Source organism: Maylandia zebra, unplaced genomic scaffold (genome assembly GCF_041146795.1).
Source record: "Maylandia zebra isolate NMK-2024a unplaced genomic scaffold, Mzebra_GT3a scaffold11, whole genome shotgun sequence".
Classification (NCBI taxonomy): domain Eukaryota; kingdom Metazoa; phylum Chordata; class Actinopteri; order Cichliformes; family Cichlidae; genus Maylandia; species Maylandia zebra.
Genome location: NW_027490041.1, coordinates 6839375 through 6860000, shown reverse-complemented (window position 1 = coordinate 6860000; position 20626 = coordinate 6839375). Strand labels below are relative to the sequence as shown.

The 20626-nt window shown below is 40.3% G+C and overlaps 1 protein-coding gene across 1 annotated transcript in view; it reads right to left on the bottom strand.

Annotated features, from left to right (window-relative positions):
* The window catches only part of LOC143416015 (protein NLRC3-like), a 77868-nt gene that overhangs the window by 7190 nt on the left and 50052 nt on the right, over positions 1 to 20626 (bottom strand). Inside the window, exons 2-3 of the mRNA XM_076881372.1 lie at positions 19039 to 19212; positions 7348 to 7521 (exon numbers count right to left, since the gene is read on the bottom strand). Of these exons, the coding sequence (XP_076737487.1) occupies positions 7348 to 7521; positions 19039 to 19212 (348 nt within the window). The remainder of the gene's footprint in view (positions 1 to 7347; positions 7522 to 19038; positions 19213 to 20626) is intronic.

Sequence of the window (20626 nt, the reverse complement as noted above, 5' to 3'; positions counted from 1 at the left end):
CACACAGTTTAAAAAGTTTACATCTCTGAGCTTTGAAAGACAAGATGTTGGAAAGAGAACAACGATGGCGACGTTTTGAGGGTAAAATGATGGCTGTAACACTGTGGACACAGCAGCAGTTGAAAGAGAAGTGCTTAAGATGAATCTTGGTACAGTGGCAGGCAGAGCTCGTTAAGCAGGCAGGTGTGAGCCTGGTTGCTATAGTGACCGCACCCAATGGCTCCATACACACGCACACAGACATGCGCCTCACTTTTGCTGCTTAAAATGAACAGAAAAGTCAGGCCGAAACAAATCGTTCCCATATGAAAAGTAAAAGTCGTATTGACGAAATTCTTTCACCATAAGCGACAGCAGCTTCTAGTCTACTGAATTCTCAGTTTTCATGCCTGTGGAGTTTATTATATGGACGTGGTGACAGTGTAAAGACACCATGCTCTTCTGATTTTCAAACGAACCTTCTGAGCCATTTTAACATTAGAGTCTATGGAAGAGTTGGAGGGAGGAGGCTGTGCATTGGTGACATTTATGAAAGAACCATAACACCTAGTACAATAGTAAACACATTGGATGAAAGAGGACAGCGATGGCTACGTTTTGAGGGTAAAATCATACCTGTAGAGCAAATGCTGTGGACACAGCAGCAGTTTTAAAAAAGATTTTAAGATTAATTTTTTTGCTCCTCTCACTCTAGCAGTTGAGCTGTCTCACTCTAGCCCCAACATTCCGTCCCATACACACGCATTATAAACTCTGAAACGGCTGAAAAAACATCATGAAACTTAAACTGGAACTGAAGAAAAAGTATAATAGATATTGAAAAGATAAATACAAGTTGAATAGTTGAATGTCTTGTCTTCGTTTTAAAGTTTGAATGGTGGCTCTATGTCAATGTATGTGGAAGTAGTAAGAGTTTAAAAATGAGTAAGTTGAATGAGAATTTGAAGGGTCTCCCCATTGAAATACATGGGAAATTTTTGTTGAATAAAGTTGAATAAAATTAAAAATATAAATGTTAAAAATGAGAAAAATAGAAGCAGTCATGTCCAAAATAATAGGAATCTAACGATGTTTGAATGGTTTTTCTAAGTTGAACGGTTTTGAAGGAGTAGGCTTTCAAAAAACGTACGGAAAAATAATAAAATATAACTAGAAAGTGCATTTTCTGAAGAAACTGCAGTGTGAATGCTTGAATCTGAATGTATGCATTGAAATGAAATAATTACTGAATTTAAGTTAAAAATTTTGAATGAGATTAAAAAAAACAAAAAAAAAAACCCGAATTTAACCTGAAAACAAAAGTGCTGAACTGCTAAAAGCTGAAGGTTACACAGAAGAAGGAGTTGGAAAAAAACTGAAAATGTTTTAAATGTAAATTAGAAAACCCTAAGAAATGAGAAAAGAACATTTAGAGTCAGAAAACATCTGAATGAATATTAAAAGGTCATATTCTTTGAATCACTGAATGACTCAAATGTGATCCCTCCACTTTGATCCACACAGTTTAAAAAGTTTAAATGCCTGAGCTTTGAAAGATACGGTGTTGGAAAGAGAACAATAATGGCGACAATTTGAGGGTAAAATGATGGCTGTAACACTGTGGACACAGCAGCAGTTGAAAGAGAAGTGCTTAAGATGGATCTTGGTACAGTGGCAGGCAGAGCTCGTTAAGCAGGCAGGTGTGAGCCTGGTTGCTATAGTGACCGCACCCAATGGCTCCATACACACGTACACAGACATGCGCCTCACTTTTGCTGCTTAAAATGAACAGAAAAGTCAGGCCGAAACAAATCGCTCCCAAATGAAAAGTAAAAGTCGTATTGACAAAATTCTTTCACCGTGAGCGACAGCAATGTCTAGTCTACCTAATTCTCAGTTTTCATGCCTGTGGAGCTTATTATATGGACGTGGTGACAGTGGAAAGACACCATGCTCTTCTGATTTTCAAACGAACCTTCTGAGCCATTTTAACATTAGAGTCTATGGAAGAGTTGGAGGGAGGAGGCTGTGCATTGGTGACATTTATGAAAGAACCATAACACCTAGTACAATAGTAAACACATTGGATGAAAGAGGACAGCCATGGCTACGTTTTGAGGGTAAAATCATACCTGTAGAGCAAACGCTGCGGACACAGCAGCAGTTTTAAAAAAGATTTTAAGATTAATTTTTTTGCTCCTCTCACTCTAGCAGTTAAGCTGCCTCACTCTAGCCCCAACATTCCGTCCCATACACACCCTTTATAAACTCTGAAACGGGTGAAAAAACATCATGAAACTTAAACTGGAACTGAAGAAAAAGTATAAAAGATATTGAAAAGATAAATACAAGTTGAATAGTTGAATGTCTTGTCTTCGTTTTAAAGTTTGAATGGTGGCTCTATGTCAATGTATGTGGAAGTAGTAAGAGTTTAAAAATGAGTAAGTTGAATGAGGATTTGAAGGGTCTCCCCATTGAAATACATTATAAATTTTTGTTGAATAAAGTTGAATAAAATTAAAAATATAAATGTTAAAAATATGAAAAATAGAAGCAGTGTTGTCCAAAAGAATAGGAATCTAACGGTGTTTGAATGGTTTTTCTAAGTTGAACGGTTTTGAAGGAGTAGGCTTACAAAAAACGTACGGAAAAATAAAATATAATAATAACTAGAAAGTGCATTTTCTGAAGAAACTGCAGTGTGAATGCTTGAATCTGAATGTATGCACTGAAATGAATTAATTACTGAATTTTGAGTTAAAAATATTGAATGAGATAAAAAAAAACAAACCCGAATTTAACCTGAAAACAAAAGTGCTGAACTGCTAAAAGCTGAAGGTTACACAGAAGAAGTTGGAAAAAAGCTGAAAATGTTTTAATTGTAAATTAGAAAAACCTAAGAAATGAGAAAAGAACATTTAGAGTCAGAAAACATCTGAATGAATATTAAAAGTTCATATTCTTTGAATCACTGAATGACTAAAATGTGATCCCTCCACTTGGATCCACACAGTTTAAAAAATTTAAAAGTGTGAGCTTTAAAAGACACGGTGTTGGAAAGAGAACAACGATGGCGACGTTTTGAGGGTAAAATGATGGCTTTAACACTGTGGACACAGCAGCAGTTGAAAGAGAAGTGTTTAAGATGAATCTTGGCAGAGTGAGAGAGAGAGCTCGTTAAGCAGGCAGATAAAGATTCGAATAACAATACTGTGAATGCTTTTCAAGCATTCACACTAATAACTAGAAAGTGCATTTTCTGAAGCAACTGCAGTGTGAATGCTTGAATCTGAATGTATGCATTGAAATGAATTAATTGCTGAATTTTGAGTTAAAAATATTGAATGAGATAAAAAAAAAAGTCCGAATTTAACCTGAAAACAAAAGTGCTGAACTGCTAAAAGCTGAAGGTTACACAGAAGAAGAAGTTGGAAAAAAGTTGAAAATGTTTTAATTGTAAATTAGAAAACCCTAAGAAATGAGAAGAGAACATTTAGAGTCAGAAAACATCTGAATGAATATTAAAAGTTCATATTCTTTGAATCACTGAATGACTAAAATGTGATCCCTCCGCTTGGATCCACACAGTTTAAAAAATTTAAAAGTCTGAGCTTTGAAAGACACGGTGTTGGAAAGAGAACAATAATGGCGACAATTTGAGGGTAAAATGATGGCTGTAACACTGTGGACACAGCAGCAGTTGAAAGAGAAGTGCTTAAGATGAATCTTGGTACAGTGGCAGGCAGAGCTCGTTAAGCAGGCAGGTGTGAGCCTGGTTGCTATAGTGACCGCACCCAATGGCTCCATACACACGACACAGACATGCACCTCACTTTTGCTGCTTAAAATGAACAGAAAAGTCAGGCCGAAACAAATCGTTCCCAAATGAAAAGTATAGGTCGTATTGACGAAATTCTTTCACCGTGAGCGGCAGCAATGTCTAGTCTACCTAATTCTCAGTTTTCATGCCTGTGGAGTTTATTATATGGACGTGGTGACAGTGTAAAAACACCATGCTCTTCTGATTTTCAAAAGAACCTTCTGAGCCGTTTTAACATTAGAGTCTATGGAAGAGTTGGAGGGAGGAGGCTGTGCATTGGTGACATTTACGAAAGAACCATAACACCTAGGACAATAGTAAACACATTGGATGAAAGAGGACAGCGATGGCTACGTTTTGAGGGTAAAATCATACCTGTAGAGCAAACGCTGCGGACACAGCAGCAGTTTTAAAAAAGATTTTAAGATTAATTTTTTTGCTCCTCTCACTCTAGCAGTTGAGCTGCCTCACTCTAGCCCCAACATTCCGTCCCATACACACCCATTATAAACTCTGAAACGGGTGAAAAAACATCATGAAACTTAAACTGGAACTGAAGAAAAAGTATAATAGATATTGAAAAGATAAATACAAGTTGAATAGTTGAATGTCTTGTCTTCGTTTTAAAGTTTGAATGGTGGCTCTATGTCAACGTATGTGGAAGTAGTAAGAGTTTAAAAATGAGTAAGTTGAATGAGGATTTGAAGGGTCTCCCCATTGAAATACATTATAAATTTTTGTTGAATAAAGTTGAATAAAATTAAAAATATAAATGTTAAAAATGAGAAAAATAGAAGCAGTGTTGTCCAAAAGAATAGGAATCTAACGGTGTTTGAATGGTTTTTCTAAGTTGAACGGTTTTGAAGGAGTAGGATTACAAAAAACGTACGGAATAGATAAAATATAATAATAACTAGAAAGTGCATTTTCTGAAGAAACTGCAGTGTGAATGCTTGAATCTGAATGTATGGACTGAAATGAATTAATTGCTGAATTTTGAGTTAAAAATTTTGAATGAGATAAAAAACAAAAAAAAACAACCTGAATTTAACCTGAAAACAACAGTGCTGAACTGCTAAAAGCTGAAGGTTACACAGAAGCAGAAGTTGGAAAAAAGCTGAAAATGTTTTAAATGTAAATTAGAAAACCCTAAGAAATGAGAAAAGAACATTTAGAGTCAGAAAACATCTGAAAGAATATTAAAAGGTCATATTCTTTGAATCACTGAATGAAGAAAATGTGATCCCTCCACTTTGATCCACACAGTTTAAAAAGTTTAAATGTCTGAGCTTTGAAAGACAAGATGTTGGAAAAAGAACGATGGCGACGTTTTGAGGGTAAAATGATGGCTTTAACACTGTGGACACAGCAGCAGTTGAAAGAGAAGTGTTTAAGATGAATCTTGGTACAGTGGCAGGCAGAGCTCGTTAAGCAGGCAGGTGTGAGCCTGGTTGCTATAGTGACCGCACCCAATGGCTCCATACACACGTACACAGACATGCGCCTCACTTTTGCTCCTTAAAATGAACAGAAAAGTCAGGCCCAAACAAATTCTTCCCAAATGAAAAGTACATGTCGTATTGACAAAATTCTTTCACCGTGAGCGACAGCCATGTCTAGTCTACCTAATTCTCAGTTTTCATGCCTGTGGAGTTTATTATATGGACGTGGTGACAGTGTAAAGACACCATGCTCTTCTGATTTTCAAACGAACCTTCTGAGCCATTTTAACATTAGAGTCTATGGAAGAGTTGGAGGGAGGAGGCTGTGCATTGGTGACATTTATGAAAGAACCATAACACCTAGGACAATAGTAAACACATTGGATGAAAGAGGACAGCCATGGCTACGTTTTGAGGGTAAAATGGTGGCTGTAGAGCAAACGCTGTGGACACAGCAGCAGTTTTAAAAAAGATTTTAAGATTAATTTTTTTGCTCCTCTCACTCTAGCAGTTGAGCTCTCTCACTCTAGCCCCAACATTCCGTCCCATACACACCCATTATAAACTCTGAAACGGGTGAAAAAACATCATGAAACTTAAACTGGAACTGAAGAAAAAGTATAATAGATATTGAAAAGATAAATACAAGTTGAATAGTTGAATGTCTTGTCTTCGTTTTAAAGTTTGAATGGTGGCTCTATGTCAATGTATGTGGAAGTAGTAAGAGTTTAAAAATGAGTAAGTTGAATGAGGATTTGAAGGGTCTCCCCATTGAAATACATTATAAATTTTTGTTGAATAAAGTTGAATAAAATTTAAAATATAAATGTTAAAAATATGAAAAATAGAAGCAGTGTTGTCCAAAAGAATAGGAATCTAACGGTGTTTGAATGGTTTTTCTAAGTTGAACGGTTTTGAAGGAGTAGGATTACAAAAAACGTACGGAATACAGAATAAAATATAATAATAATAAAGATTAGAATAACAATACTGTGAATGCTTTTCAAGCATTCACACTAATTATAAATGTCACATAGCCCCAAACATGTCTTTTTCAAAGCCTGCGGTGAAGAGAAAGGTTGGTGATGAGCACCGACAATTTCAGGAAAAGTGGGAAATGCAATATTTCTTTGTTGAGCACAGGGGCACCCCGACCTGTCTTATTTGCACAGAGAAAGTTGCGCTGCACAAGGAATACAATTTGAAACGTCATTACACAACTAGACATGCTGAGCTGGATGCAAAATACCAGGGAGACGAGAGAGCGAACCGGGTTGCCAGTCTTAAAACAGATCTACTGAGGCAGCAAGATTTCTCCAAGAAAGCAACCAAAGAGAATAATGCAGCAGTCGGAGCCACGTGGTTAGTGAGATGATTGCTAAAGCAGGGAAGCCATTCACAGAAGGTGCATTTGTCTAAAAGTGCATATTGCAGGCTGCAAATATAGTCTGTCCGGGAAAGAAAGGTCAGTTTAGCAACATCAGCCTTTCTGCCAACACCGCAGCAGATCGCATTTCTGACCTGTCAAGTGACATTTATGACCAACTGTGTGAGAAAGCCAAATGTTTCAGTGTATACTCAGTCGCTCTTGATGAGACCACAGACATCACCGACACTGCCCAGCTCCCAATGTATGTCCGTGGTGTTGATGACAGTTTTGAAGTGATGGAGGAGCTGCTCACAGTAATGTTTAGTTAGTAAAGTTTATGGGCCCTGTTAGAATCAATATTTCATTCTCATTCTGTTGTTTGAGAACAATAACAGAAAAATGTGCACTTGAGAACAAATTTATTGTGAATTCAGCTGTGAATGTACAGTTTGTCATTATTTAAGCTTGCATTTCCAAATGTTAGCTGACACTTTATTAGGTACACTGGTATCTATATCAGGTACACCTGTGACCTAAATGTTCCTGCAAACAGACTCCTTGGAGACCCCTACATAAATATCCATGAACTATCCAGCTAGACTAGTGTGTTTGTCCCTGAAAATATTCCTGCATGTGTGATTGTTCATGTGTCATCTGCAGGAAACAAACAGGAAGTGAGTGAAGGACACAGGAAATGTTTCCAGCTCTTTCTCCTCTATCAGATTTTCTCTCCATACCTGAGAGTGTCCAGTCTCCAGCCTGGATCCTTCAGTCCAGCCGACAGCAGCTTCATTCCTGAGGGACCTGGATGATTGTAGCTCAGGTCCAGCTCTCTCAGATGGGAGGGGTTGGAGCTCAGAGCTGAGGCCAGAGAAGTACAGCCTTCCTCTGTGATCAGACAGCCTGACAGACTGCAGACACACAAAACAACAATCAATCTGTCAACAATCGTTTTCTCTTTGTCACAATAACATCTATCCATTTACATCCATTCAATGTAACTTTATTTATAAGTGACAATTCCCAAAGTACAACAACAGTCATCTGAAGCTGTTTAACAGTGTAAGGTAACAGCCTCCAATATTAGAGAGAAAGCCCCAACCATCAGACAATTGTGGAGATACAGAAATTCTTTTATTGCTGCCATATAATCTGCATCATTATAACTGCATTAATAATGTTCTTTACAGCATTATTCCATCTAATAATATTTCTCACAGTATTGATATTGCATTAAAGTTGTCTATTGAACATGTTCATTTGAGGATCCTTCCATTATGTTAACTTTTATTACAAGTACGGTCAGAAGTATTTCATACACATTGCATATTTGTGCTTATGTCGAGTTGATGTTCGGTTCATTAAGGGTCTTAAGCTTCACTGGCGTGACTGTCCAGGTGATCCATGCTGAGGGAAACTAGAACAGGATGATTGCATGGATGCTTACAATACATATAACACATATAATCTAGGAATGTGTCAGGCCTGAGGCCTTAACTCATTTGGTGTCTCACTATATTTACTCTACTTGGCAACAGATGACCAGAGACAATAATTAGCCCCAGAGACCCCGAGGGCTTGAAGTTTATTACCTTGTATGGAAGGTGTTACAGAAAAGAGAAGTTCTGTGTCTGTTTATAGCCATTAAACATGTACAAGATGTACCATTAACTGTGACTAATGTCTGGAACATATTTTACTCTGACTATTTTTATTGACGCCAAGGGGGGGCGTGTACCCCACTGCTTTGTAAGTGTCCACAACATGTATTTTTGTCAGAAGACATAGGCTGATGTTTTCTCCTGTGTGTTAATAAACTCATCGTTTGATTGCACTTCTCTGGGGCCTCCGTGGTTTGTCTCACTGCTCTACATTGATAGATTTCGCGACACAATCCACTGTGAGCAGCACTTGGTGATGGTGGGAAGAAGAACTCCCTTTGACACAAAGATCCTCCCAGTGAAAACAGGCTCCAGGAGGAGCATCTACCATGACTGGTTGCAGGGTGAGGGGAAAGAGAAGAGATGAGCTCAGAGAGACAAGAACAAAACAGAGAGACAAAAGTTAAGGACATGCAGTAGTGACATATAAAAGCATCAGGAGTGAAAAGAGGGGAGAAGAAAGCAGAGCATCATGGGAAGTCCACCAACAGCCTGAGCCTATAGCAGCATAACTAAGGGATGGTTCAGGGTCACCTGATCCAGCTCGAACTATAAGCTTTATCAAAAAGGAAAGTTTGAAGCTGATCTTCAAAGTAGAGAGGGTGTCTGTCTCCTGAACTCAAACTGGGAGCTGCTTCCACACCCAGTCCAACATAGCCAGGCTGAGTCGTTAGATTAGTCCAACGTAAAGTCAGAAAGTCATTATTTATGTCTCATTTTAGTGCAAATGTAGAAAAACTGTCCAAAAGTTATTTCTAAATCTGATATTAAACAGTTTAAATGGTGAAAAAAGCTGTAAAGAAAACAGAAAGAGTCAATAAAAGCCTCTTTAGAGGGTCACCAGTTTAAAACTCAGACATTTAAACTGGTGATTCTCCTTCTCTGCTCCATTTCCTCTCTAGACTTCCTGTTCCTAGGAGGGATTTGATTGGCTGAACGTCCTTTTAGCCTTTCTTTAGTTCTTTGGGTGCTAAGCAAAGAGGAAAACACACGAGTCATGTGACGTGACATAAGGAGCGCTCTGATTGGTTGGGATTGACAAACTATGGTGCTGTTTGCAAGCTTCGCTTTGCAGAGGCAAGAAAATCTCTTAGATAGGGATGAGATGCTCCACAGTGACGTTTCCACACTTTGGAGCTTCTGAAGTGCAGATGTTTGGAAACGCTGCTCCAACGTCTGGTTCAAACACTCAGATCACGTGACCTCAGCTGCCACAGGTGGCATACCTGCGGCTTCCAGGCATTGCCAGTCTCGGGAATTCCCATTTTTCATTGACTGGTCTTTTTGACCCTTTTAATGGCTGAATGATGCTTTTATATCACTGCTTCAGTTTATTCCACACACATTCAGTCCTATCAGCAGAGAGAGAGCCACACACTGTCTGTAACATCATTAGAAGATCTCAGTAAAAACAGTAAAAACTGCTTCAAGGACTAAATCAAACAGGCACCAGGGGCCCGTTCTTCGTACCTCGCTAAGTAAGTTAGCTGGATTTGATTGTTGACGATTTCGCGTGATCCTGGATCGTTCGGTTCCCCGAAGCTCATCCGGGACTTGCTGTCATAGCAACAGATCCGTAAGCGTAAACCTGCTCGGGAGCAGGTTTACTTTATGTAAACAGGATTAGATCGCGGCCACGCAGGTATGTCCGCGTCATTTATACGAAAGCAACAGCGATATTCCACCACTGTTTCACCATAAATAAATAACATCAATGTAACTAAAGATAATGCAGCACTTGATCCTTTAATAGATGTCACACAGATACATACAGGTCATTTCCTAAAAAAGGGAAATGTACTATTAACATTCTATTACATGTATGTGATTATTACAGATGTAATTCATATTTCAGAGTAGTAATTGCAAATTACTTCGTGTAATCAAGATGAGAGACCACGGCTATAAAAGCGAAGGTGGATTTGGGAAGTCTGTCGCAGCCATGTCCTGTCCGTATACGCGAGCCACCCATTGCGGAAGGTGCAAGATTGATAAGGAGAGTCCTCAGAATTCAGCGTATATTGCGGGACAGACAGGATCCTTTAGCTCAGCGCGACAGTGTGCTCATAGAGAGATATCGATATTCCCGTGAGGGTATTATTCACTTAACCAACTTGCTGACGAGGGGGTGCAGGACCACCACCTGTCTTTGTTTTTGCTCTGCCCTTTTCTTGGTTGCTGTTATGAACAAACAAACAGAGTATTCCAGGGTCTCTTTCCAAGAGACGACAAGCAATATAAGTGATAAATATTACCATTCTGTAGAATACTCCTGTATTCCACTTTTACTTGTTCCCATGTTCTAGTGGGTCCTGTTGTGGCTCTAATGTGAAAGGGGATATAATATAACATATTATAATATAATATAATGTAATATAATATTGGATAATATGGTGTGAAATGATAAATCTACCCTACCGCCTACTGGTGTTGGCCAGAGGGGCCGATGGCGCGATATGGCAGCCTGGCTTCTGTCAGTCTGCCCCAGGGCAGCTGTGGCTACAACTGTAGCTGCCTCCACCAGTGTGTGAATGTGAGAGTGAATGAATAGTGGTATCGTAAAGCACTTTGGGTGCCTTGAAAAGCGCTATATCAATCCACTCCATTATTATTGTTATTATTAAATTACTTACGAGTTTAATTTGTCAGCAACTTCCTGCCAGCCCTCTCTCCTTGCTTTTGCAGCCTTTGCAGTGTTCCCTTGCGTTCTGATTAAACTCTGAAACTCCTGAAATCCCTCACTCAAGAGTTCTTGCTCTGCTGCCAGAAAATACCGTGCACGCCCCTTCGACATTTTCGCCGACCAATCAGCGGGTTGCTGATCAATGTTTCTACTATCGATGCGTAGCCCCTTTTACGACACCCAGTGATCTCACATTACTTCATCCAGTTGTACTAATCGTCAACAACAGGTGTGTTCGGAGAACCGGATTAGCGAGCTCACGGTTAGCGCGATGATTTGGTCTTGGATGTGTCATTTGATCTTGGATGTAGTAAGCGAGGTACGAAGAACGGGCCCCAGTTTTCAGCTCTGTCTGCGCTCTACTTTTTTCTACTTACAACAGAAAATAGGATGTACTGCATTCAGGGATATCATCCTCACTGTCAGCTGTTACTCACAGACTGTGTGTAGAAATACTGAAAATACTGATCCTATAAAAAGGAAAGCTAGAAAAACACATTGATTCCAGGCTCTATTTTCCTTTTTGAGTCTGTCAAATCCAACAGGACTTGTGCAGGTTCACTATGAGCCAAACTCCAGACTGACAGTGAAACATCAGGCCAGTGTTAGAAGGTAAAGTTCAGGAAAGTTTTTTAATGGTTCAGAAGATGTTCAGCTGAGGACGACTTAAAGATGTGCGTGAAATGGAGGCTTCTGATTGGTCAGAATGAGCCTGTGAAAATGGGACAAACTTTGTATAAAGAAAGAAAACACATTTAATCTTTTCATGGAAATGTATCTTTTTCAAAGTGATTCCAAATCAAAGCTAACGCCACGCCAGCTTGTAACTTTGATTGACAGTGTGTAGAACTGATGACACAAACTCCCAGAAAACCTCAAAGTCAACATAACGCATCCAAAGCTTCACGGCTGGGAGCAAAACATGAGGCCAACAAACAGCTGTAAACCTGTGTGCCTATTACAGTAAACACAGCAGTCTGTTCTGTTTGACTAAACTGATGTATTGTGTGTCTGTAGTTGTGTTGTGAACTGTGCTGGGCTCGTCTGTGTCCCCGTTTCACAGAACAGCATCTTCAAGATGGCACAAATGCTTCCAGTGTTTCAGTTTGACGAAGCCTGGCTTTGCCCATCGCTGCTTTTAAAACAGTGTTTGTGCTGCCAAGGACATCTTGTATTGGTCTCATGTCATGAATGGGAGTGTTTCAGGAGGCAGACTGAACCTTTGATGAGTTTGGTGTCTTAAACTGAGGAATGAAAGGACACGAGGAACAAACTAAAGAGAATCTAAAAGAGGCCGGCAGCACATGAGGAGGAGAAACTGACACTGACATAAAGACTGAGGGAAGGACAGAGCCATCTATACAGCTGAGGTCAACACAGGAGGGTCATGTGACACAGCTGAAACTCATCCAGACAACGTCTGACACCAGAGACCATACTTACCAAAATAAAACAGGTTATAATGAACAAAAATGAGTGGAACAGCGGAGTGAACTGAGCAGCAGGAGGGAGGGCGTTTCTCCAAAACATGTGTCCATCAAAATTATGGACAGTCGTGTATATTAAGTAGACTTGTTCAGATTTGTCCAACACTTTTCTCTGTCAGTGTTTCACAGAATATCATCAAAGAGTCATGATAGTTACCATTAGTGTCACTGTGGAGATGCTTATTCCAGCATCACTGACTTCATGGTTCCAGTTTCCATCACTAAGGACTACATGTAGTGATCCTGCTGTTAGCCATGTTAGCATGTTAGCTCCAACAGGTGGTCAGTGTGAGAGCGGTGATATCAGTGACATCTAAACAAGGAAGGAAGAGACTGTTGAAGGCAGCGAGCTGTGACTGCTGTGAACAGTGTTCTCACACTATTTTCTCCCTGTGTCAACATACATGAGGCTGCTTCAGCTGCAACACACCACAAACACCTTTATACAACTAAATATACTCAGAGCGCACTGCTGTGGTTGCTGTGGTAACCATCCATATATCCAGCTGTTTGGGGCCGAGTCTGCTTCCTCATCCTAGGGAAAAACCCTCAAAGTTTCATGTGTTTTTGACTTGAAGCTTTTTGTGATTTGGTTTTATTTGTTGTTCTACACACACAATAATGAAGAGCACATGTTTATAGTGACACATTCAGACCAATGACAACAGTCCATTCACACTGACCTCCTTCCAGCAACTTTTAGGACAGCCAATAGCAATTTTCCTTACTGAGGAGTTGGCAACATTGCCAGGAGCAGTGGGTGAATGGCAGCATCACCATGAAGGATTAGAATAAAAATACATCATCATCCACAAAGAAAACCAGTCTGAGTGTCTGATGCTCTCGTTATAAAACCGCAGTCGCAGCTTGTGGCTACATTTAGCTGGTTTGCTAGTTAGCTGGTCTGCTAGTTAGCTGGCTTGCTAGTTAGCTGATTTGTTCGTTAGCATGGAGCTAACCTAACTCACTAGAACATTTGATGCTAAACTGTCTAAACTGTGTGAACAGCTTTCATTGCTGCTCTGTGTTACTCTCCAGCCTCTCTTTAACTCAGTCCTCTCAGTTTTTTCCTCGTTACAAACTAGAAAACCTTCTTTTTCAGCTTTTCCACACCCGAGCTGTGGCTAAGGTGCTACTAGCATGCAGGCTCGGTCTGTGTCACTCAATAGTTACACTCCTCACCCAGACTAACACCACTCCACAAATTCACCACTAGGAGGCGCTAAAAGACCACATACAGTGAGATCATCACTAAATGTCTGCTGTGTCTGACGTAGGGTTGCCAACCGTCCCTTGAATAACGGAATCGTCCCGTATTTAGAAAGAAAAGTACACGTCAGTGGCGCGGCTGCCCCTCTGTTGGTCTTCCTTGGTCTCTTGTGTTCTGGGGGCCTCTGGATGTCTGGAGTTTTGATCTCCTCCATACCTGCTGTGGCCCCCCCCACACCCTCTAGCAGATCATTACATGAAGGAACCTTTTAAAAAAAACAAGCGCGTCCATGCTCACAGGTGTACACACGGGTGATCACACCCACAAACTACACCCTTTTTGGCTCCTACCTCAAAGCACACTGTGTGCTGTTGATCTTATGTGCTGCACAATAATGTTTAACATTTAGTATTTACTGTCATATTCCCATATATCATCGTGATGTTGTTTATTCTATTGCTCTTGTTCTCTTCTGCTTGCTTTCTTTTTTCTTTCTCAGCAGGTGATCCAGGTGATCGATAGATGCATTTTTTTTTTCCTGCCCATTCTGTTGGTTTTTGTTTTTTGCCCTTCTCCCCCGTCCCTCTTCTCAGCTGTTTCTCTTTCCCTCTTTCTTTCTCCCCTTCTTTCCCCCAGTCAAGTCTGTCCCGTATTCAGTAAGTGAAAATAAAATAAACAATAAAAGGTGAATCAAATGGACCATTATGGCAAGGCTGGGATGGTCAATTTGGTAAAGTAAATCCGTTGGGCATCTTTCTTTGCCTTTAGACAACAATTCTGATGCAAAAGAGCCAAACGGGACAGGCAAAAAAAATAAATAAATAAATAAATAAATAAATAAAAAGTACACGTCCCGTATTGAGCTCCAAAGGGACGCACTTTGTCCTGTAATACAGAGAGAATCAAAAGTAGTCTATAAATGTTAATGGAATTAACGCTTTGTTTGAAAACATAATTCCCAGCCCCTCTCCTGCTTTGTGACCAATGACCTTACGCACGAGTATGACAATTCAGATTACCACTTATCTCATTGGTAGAGGAAAGGTCGCTCGCTGAGAAAATACCGGAAGACAACAGATGACCACAAAAAGAAGCATGGCCAACAGGGAAACAAACGCTGACACTGCGGTGCAAGTCTCGGACGACAGTACACCTTCGACCAGCAATGTTTGTACCCCACCGAGAAAGAAAAAAAAAGGCTGCATAAGTGCAGGGAGGAATGGGAAAATGAAAACACCTCGCTGGAAAAAGTGCGCGATAACACCTATAAAGCGCACTGCACTGTGTGCCGTCGCACTTTTTTCATAGGCCATGGTGGACTGGCAGCATGCTTCTAGTGGTGGGCACATGAGTGGCATGAAAGCTCAGGGAACCCTTAACCAATTTGTTGTTCACCAGGCCATGGCAGCAGAAGATATGGTATGTAGACATTGTTGTTGTTTTTAAACCCTCTGGTTAAGGTTAATGTGAGCATGTGCAGTGAATATCAACTCTATGTGGCCAGAAGTGTGATAATATAATTTATTTTGTGTAATAAACAACTGCAAGGATAGATGATTACAACGAATAGATGACTAATACATAAAAGTAATACATAGATTAATAATGATGATGAGTTAAGATGCGTAATCATGGGAACAAGCAGGTTTACAAACACGAGCAGCTGATTAGCATTAGAAAAGCTGAAATAATACCTCAACTGAAGCCAGCTGCACTAAATGCACTTCATGTGGACTGTTATAAGAATGTTTTTCTTTCTATTGTTTTCTATAAATTTATATAATTTTAAGTTAAGCAGGACAGAGTTCTTTTAAAGAAAGATTAACTTATATTCTTTAAAGTTAAGCATGACAGGCTTCTGTTTAAGAAGGAGACCTGTTTTATTGTGTTAATGTTGTCATTTTGCGCTACAAATAAATGGCTAAATGATCATTTGTTTCCCATGTGTTCATATCACAAAGAATATGCATCATTAAATCAACTTCAAGTCAAATGGTTAAAAAAATAATTTCACACACACAAAAAAGAGCTAAAAAATTCACCACACTTGGAAGGGTGGAGACAACTGGGTCGCCCGCCCGGCCACGAGGTGTCCCAGGAAGTTGGCAACCCTAGTCTGACGGTGACTTGGGTTTTTACTAACTGGCTACATGAGCATGATTAGCTGCAGTTCTATCTTTGTAAAAGAGACTCAGCAGCAGATTAGAACCAAACAGAAACATTTCTACTTTTTCTGCAGCACCAGCTGGATGCATGGAGCCTAAACTCCAGTGACAATGAGACACATACAGTGGGGCAAAAAAGTATTTAGTCAGCCACCGATTGTGCAAGTTCCCCCACCTAAAATGATGACAGAGGTCAGTAATTTGCACCAGAGGTACACTTCAACTGTGAGAGACAGAATGTGAAAAAAAAATCCATGAATCCACATGGTAGGATTTGTAAAGAATTTATTCGTAAATCTGGGTGGAAAATAAGTATTTGGTCAATAACAAAAATACAACTCAATACTTTGTAACATAACCTTTGTTGGCAATAACAGAGGTCAAACGTTTACTATAGGTCTTTACCAGGTTTGCACACACAGTAGCTGGTATTTTGGCCCATTCCTCCATGCAGATCTTCTCGAGAGCAGTGATGTTTTGGGGCTGTCGCCGAGCAACACGGACTTTCAACTCCCGCCACAGATTTTCTATGGGGTTGAGGTCTGGAGACTGGCTAGGCCACTCCAGGACTTTCAAATGCTTCTTACAGAGCCACTCCTTTGTTGCCCGGGCGGTGTGTTTTGGATCATTGTCATGTCTGAAGACCCAGCCTCGTTTCATCTTCAAAGTTCTCACTGATGGAAGGAGGTTTTGGCTCAAAATCTCACGATACATGGCCCCATTCATTCTGTCCTTAACACGGATCAGTCGTCCTGTCCCCTTGGCAGAAAAACAGCCCCATAGCATGATGTTTCCACCCCCATGCTTCACAGTAGGTATGGTGTTCTTGGGATGCAACTCAGTATTCTTCATCCTCCAAACACGACGAGTTGAGTTTATACCAAAAAGTTCTACTTTGGTTTCATCTGACCACATGACATTCTCCCAATCCTCTGCTGTATCATCCATGTGCTCTCTGGCAAACTTCAGACGGGCCTGGACATGCACTGGCTTCAGCAGCGGAACACGTCTGGCACTGCGGGGTTTGATTCCCTGCCGTTGTAGTGTGTTACTGATGGTGACCTTTGTTACTTTGGTCCCAGCTCTCTGCAGGTCATTCACCAGGTCCCCCCGTGTGGTTCTGGGATCTTTGCTCACCGTTCTCATGATCATTTTGACCCCACGGGATGAGATCTTGCGTGGAGCCCCAGATCGTGGGAGATTATCAGTGGTCTTGTATGTCTTCCATTTTCTGATGATTGCTCCCACAGTTGATTTTTTCACACCAAGCTGCTTGCCTATTGTAGATTCACTCTTCCCAGTCTGGTGCAGGTCTACAATACTTTTCCTGGTGTCCTTCGAAAGCTCTTTGGTCTTGGCCATGGCGGAGTTTGGAGTCTGACTGTTTGAGGCTGTGGACAGGTGTCTTTTATACAGATGATGAGTTCAAACAGGTGCCATTCATACAGGTAACGAGTGGGGGACAGAAAAGCTTCTTACAGAAGACGTTACAGGTCTGTGAGAGCCAGAGATTTTCCATGTTTGAGGTGACCAAATACTTATTTTCCACCCTGATTTACGGATAAATTCTTTACAAATCCTACCATGTGGATTCATGGATTTTTTTTTCACATTCTGTCTCTCACAGTTGAAGTGTACCTCTGGTGCAAATTACTGACCTCTGTCATCATTTTAAGTGGGGGAACTTGCACAATCGGTGGCTGACTAAATACTTTTTTGCCCCACTGTACAGTGTGACTGCTGTGACTTTACAGCTGGGCCTCATTCACATTGGACTGTGGGAGGAAGCAGAGTATCTGAAGACAACCCACACAGGCCACACTATCACCCTTATTTAGAGAAGTATAATGAATTAACTGATAAAGTAATAAATTATTTGATATTTCAATGAAAATACTTTTTAACAATTGTTTAGAAGTCAACAATAATAGTTAAATAAAAAGAAGCGTCAAATCAATAAACACGCAATAAAACCTTGTACAGCTGAAACTCATGTAGACAATGTCAGGGGAGGAAGTAAAACTAAACCTTTGACACCAGAGATGAAAACTACCAAAATAAAACAGGAAGTTAATAACAACCATGAGTGGAACACCTGAGTGAACCTAGTAAAGGGAGAATACATCATCATCCACAAAGAAAACCAGTTGGAGCTTGTGGCTGCAGTTAGCTGATTTGCTACTCAGCTTGGAGTTAACTCAGTAGAACATAGAATGCTAAACTGTCTAAACCAGGGGTGTCAAACATATGGCCCGTCGGCCAAATTCAGCCCCTGAGATAATTTCATATATCAGTTATTAAAGAATTTTCAGGGTTGCTGATATTCCATGGCAGCAGGGCTGGGACTTTATTCTGATGGACACATCATGTGGCCAATCACATTAAGAGACAGCCTGGGATCATGCCACTATTTAAAGAAAGGGATGGGGGCAAACGTTCAGAAGAAAGCAAGCTTAGTGGTACAGGCCTGGTACACACAGACACAGGTTTAAATTCAAGCGTGTCAGGAAAAAGTGAAAGCATAAAATGAGCAGCATCTGGCTGAATTTCAGTGATATTGGAGACGGCAAAGCTGAGTGCAGAATTTATAAATTAGAAGCTGGATAAAGTGATACCCATTTTCCATTGTGAAGGACAAAAGGTTTCAAACTTGTCCAGGCCTTAAGGTCATGTCCGTTCTCTTCTTAGTGGTAGTAAATGTATAAAATTAAGACTAATGAAAACACTGAATTAAAATTGCTTCCTTTAAAAACACCAAGCTTACAGTTCAGTTTTGAATACTACATATATAAACTATATATAACAAAGTGCCTTTGAATGGCAAGGATGCAGAAATGTCTGTATGTAGCACAGAGCCAGTGCTCACGGTCTGAATGAGTGTCACAGACCTGAATGTGCATTTAAAGAAATTTATAATTAAATTTCTAATTATGATCTTCAGCACCCAACACCATGACTATGTACATATTGTCGGGTGTAAGAATATTTGTGTTGTGTTCTGTGGATTCAACTCTGCAAACTCATCAGTAATTTCATCAGCAAGTTTCTACTTAGACAGCAATAAAACAGAAAGCAGTTCCCAGGAACTACTTCTTGTTTTAGAATCTTTCAACATAAGAGTACTTTGCACATCAGAACACCCCCATATCTCCTCTTATTAAAGGATTACCTCATTATTAATTTGCTAATTCTGCCAGTTGATTACAAAATGCTTGATCTCACCTGAGAGTTTCCAGTTTGCAGTGTGGATTCTTCAGTCCTTCAGACAGAAACTTCACGCCTAAATCCTGCAGGTTATTGTTACTTAGGTCAAGCTCTCTCAGATTAGAGGACTGAGAGCTGAGACCTGAGGACAGAGCTTCACAACTTCTCTCTGACAGGTTACAGAGACTCAGTCTGAAAAATAACAGAAAAACAATTAAAAAAAACTTACTTTTGATCAAGTGTAATGAGATTACATAACATTTAGCAATATTCCATTCTCTTTTTGTCAAGAAAGTAACGAGCAACATGTGGAAACAATCAGAGAGAGAACAGAGAACAGAGCAGTAAAAGAACAGTGGATAGTTCAATAGGCTTTTGGTATCAACAAAACGTGCCAAATTTCTTTATTTTGTCATCGTTTAAGAAGAGTTCATGATTAAAACTCAGATAACAACTCAAGGCCAGGTCTGGGTGTAACTTTGATGACAGTTACACCCAGAAAAATTTCAGAAATGCCGACAGGTATTCAGTATTGAACAAAATGAGTACTGATTATCACTTAACAGTTGTATACACTTTTCAGACACCAGCACTCATAACTGTGGTTTTGGGGGTTATTTTGTTAGTGGTTTTAGTTGATCACACCTGCTTTTTGTCAACAAGCATATGAATACAAATGTACTTACAGAGCTTTGTTGGAGGCTTTGACCACTGGCAGCAGCCTCAGAAGAGCCTCCTCTGAAGCAGAGTATTTCTTCAGGTCAAACACATCCAGATCTTCTTCTGATGACAGTAAGATGAAGACCAGAGCTGACCACTGAGCAGGAGACAGTTTATCTGTGGAGAGACGTCCTGATCTCAGGGACTGTTGGATCTCCTCCACTAGAGAACGATCATCCAGTTCATTCAGACAGTGGAACAGATTGATGCTTTTCTCTGCAGACAGATTCTCACTAAGCTTCTCCTTGATGTACTGGACTGTTTTCTTATTGGTCTGTGAGCTACTTCCTGTCTGTGTCAGCAGACCTCGTAGGAGAGTCTGATTGGTTTGCAGTGAAAGACCCAGGAGGAAGCGGAGGAACAAGTCCAGGTGTCCATTTGGACTCTGTAAGGCCTTATCCACAGCACTCTGGTAGAAGTGTTTCTCTACAGATTTTACTTCTTTTTCAGGTTTTTGTTTCCAAAACAATATAGACCATATGGACTTTGTTTGTTGTAGTTCCATCAGATTGAGTCCAGAGTTGCTGAAGGTCAGATGGACATGAAGAGCAGCCAGAAACTCCTGAACACTCAGATGGATGAAGCAGAACACCTTGTCCTGGTACAGTCCGCTCTCCTCTTTAAAGATCTGTGTGAACACTCCTGAGTACACTGAGGCTGCTCTGATATCGATGCCACACTCTGTCAGGTCTGATTCATAGAAGATCAGGTTTCCTTTCTGCAGCTGATCAAAAGCCAGTTTTCCCAGAGACTCCATCATCTTCCTGCTCTCTGGACTCCAGTGTGGATCTGTCTCAGCTCCTCCATCATACTTGACCTTCTTCACTTTGGCCTGAACCACCAGGAAGTGGATGTACATCTCAGTCAGGGTCTTGGGCAGCTGTCC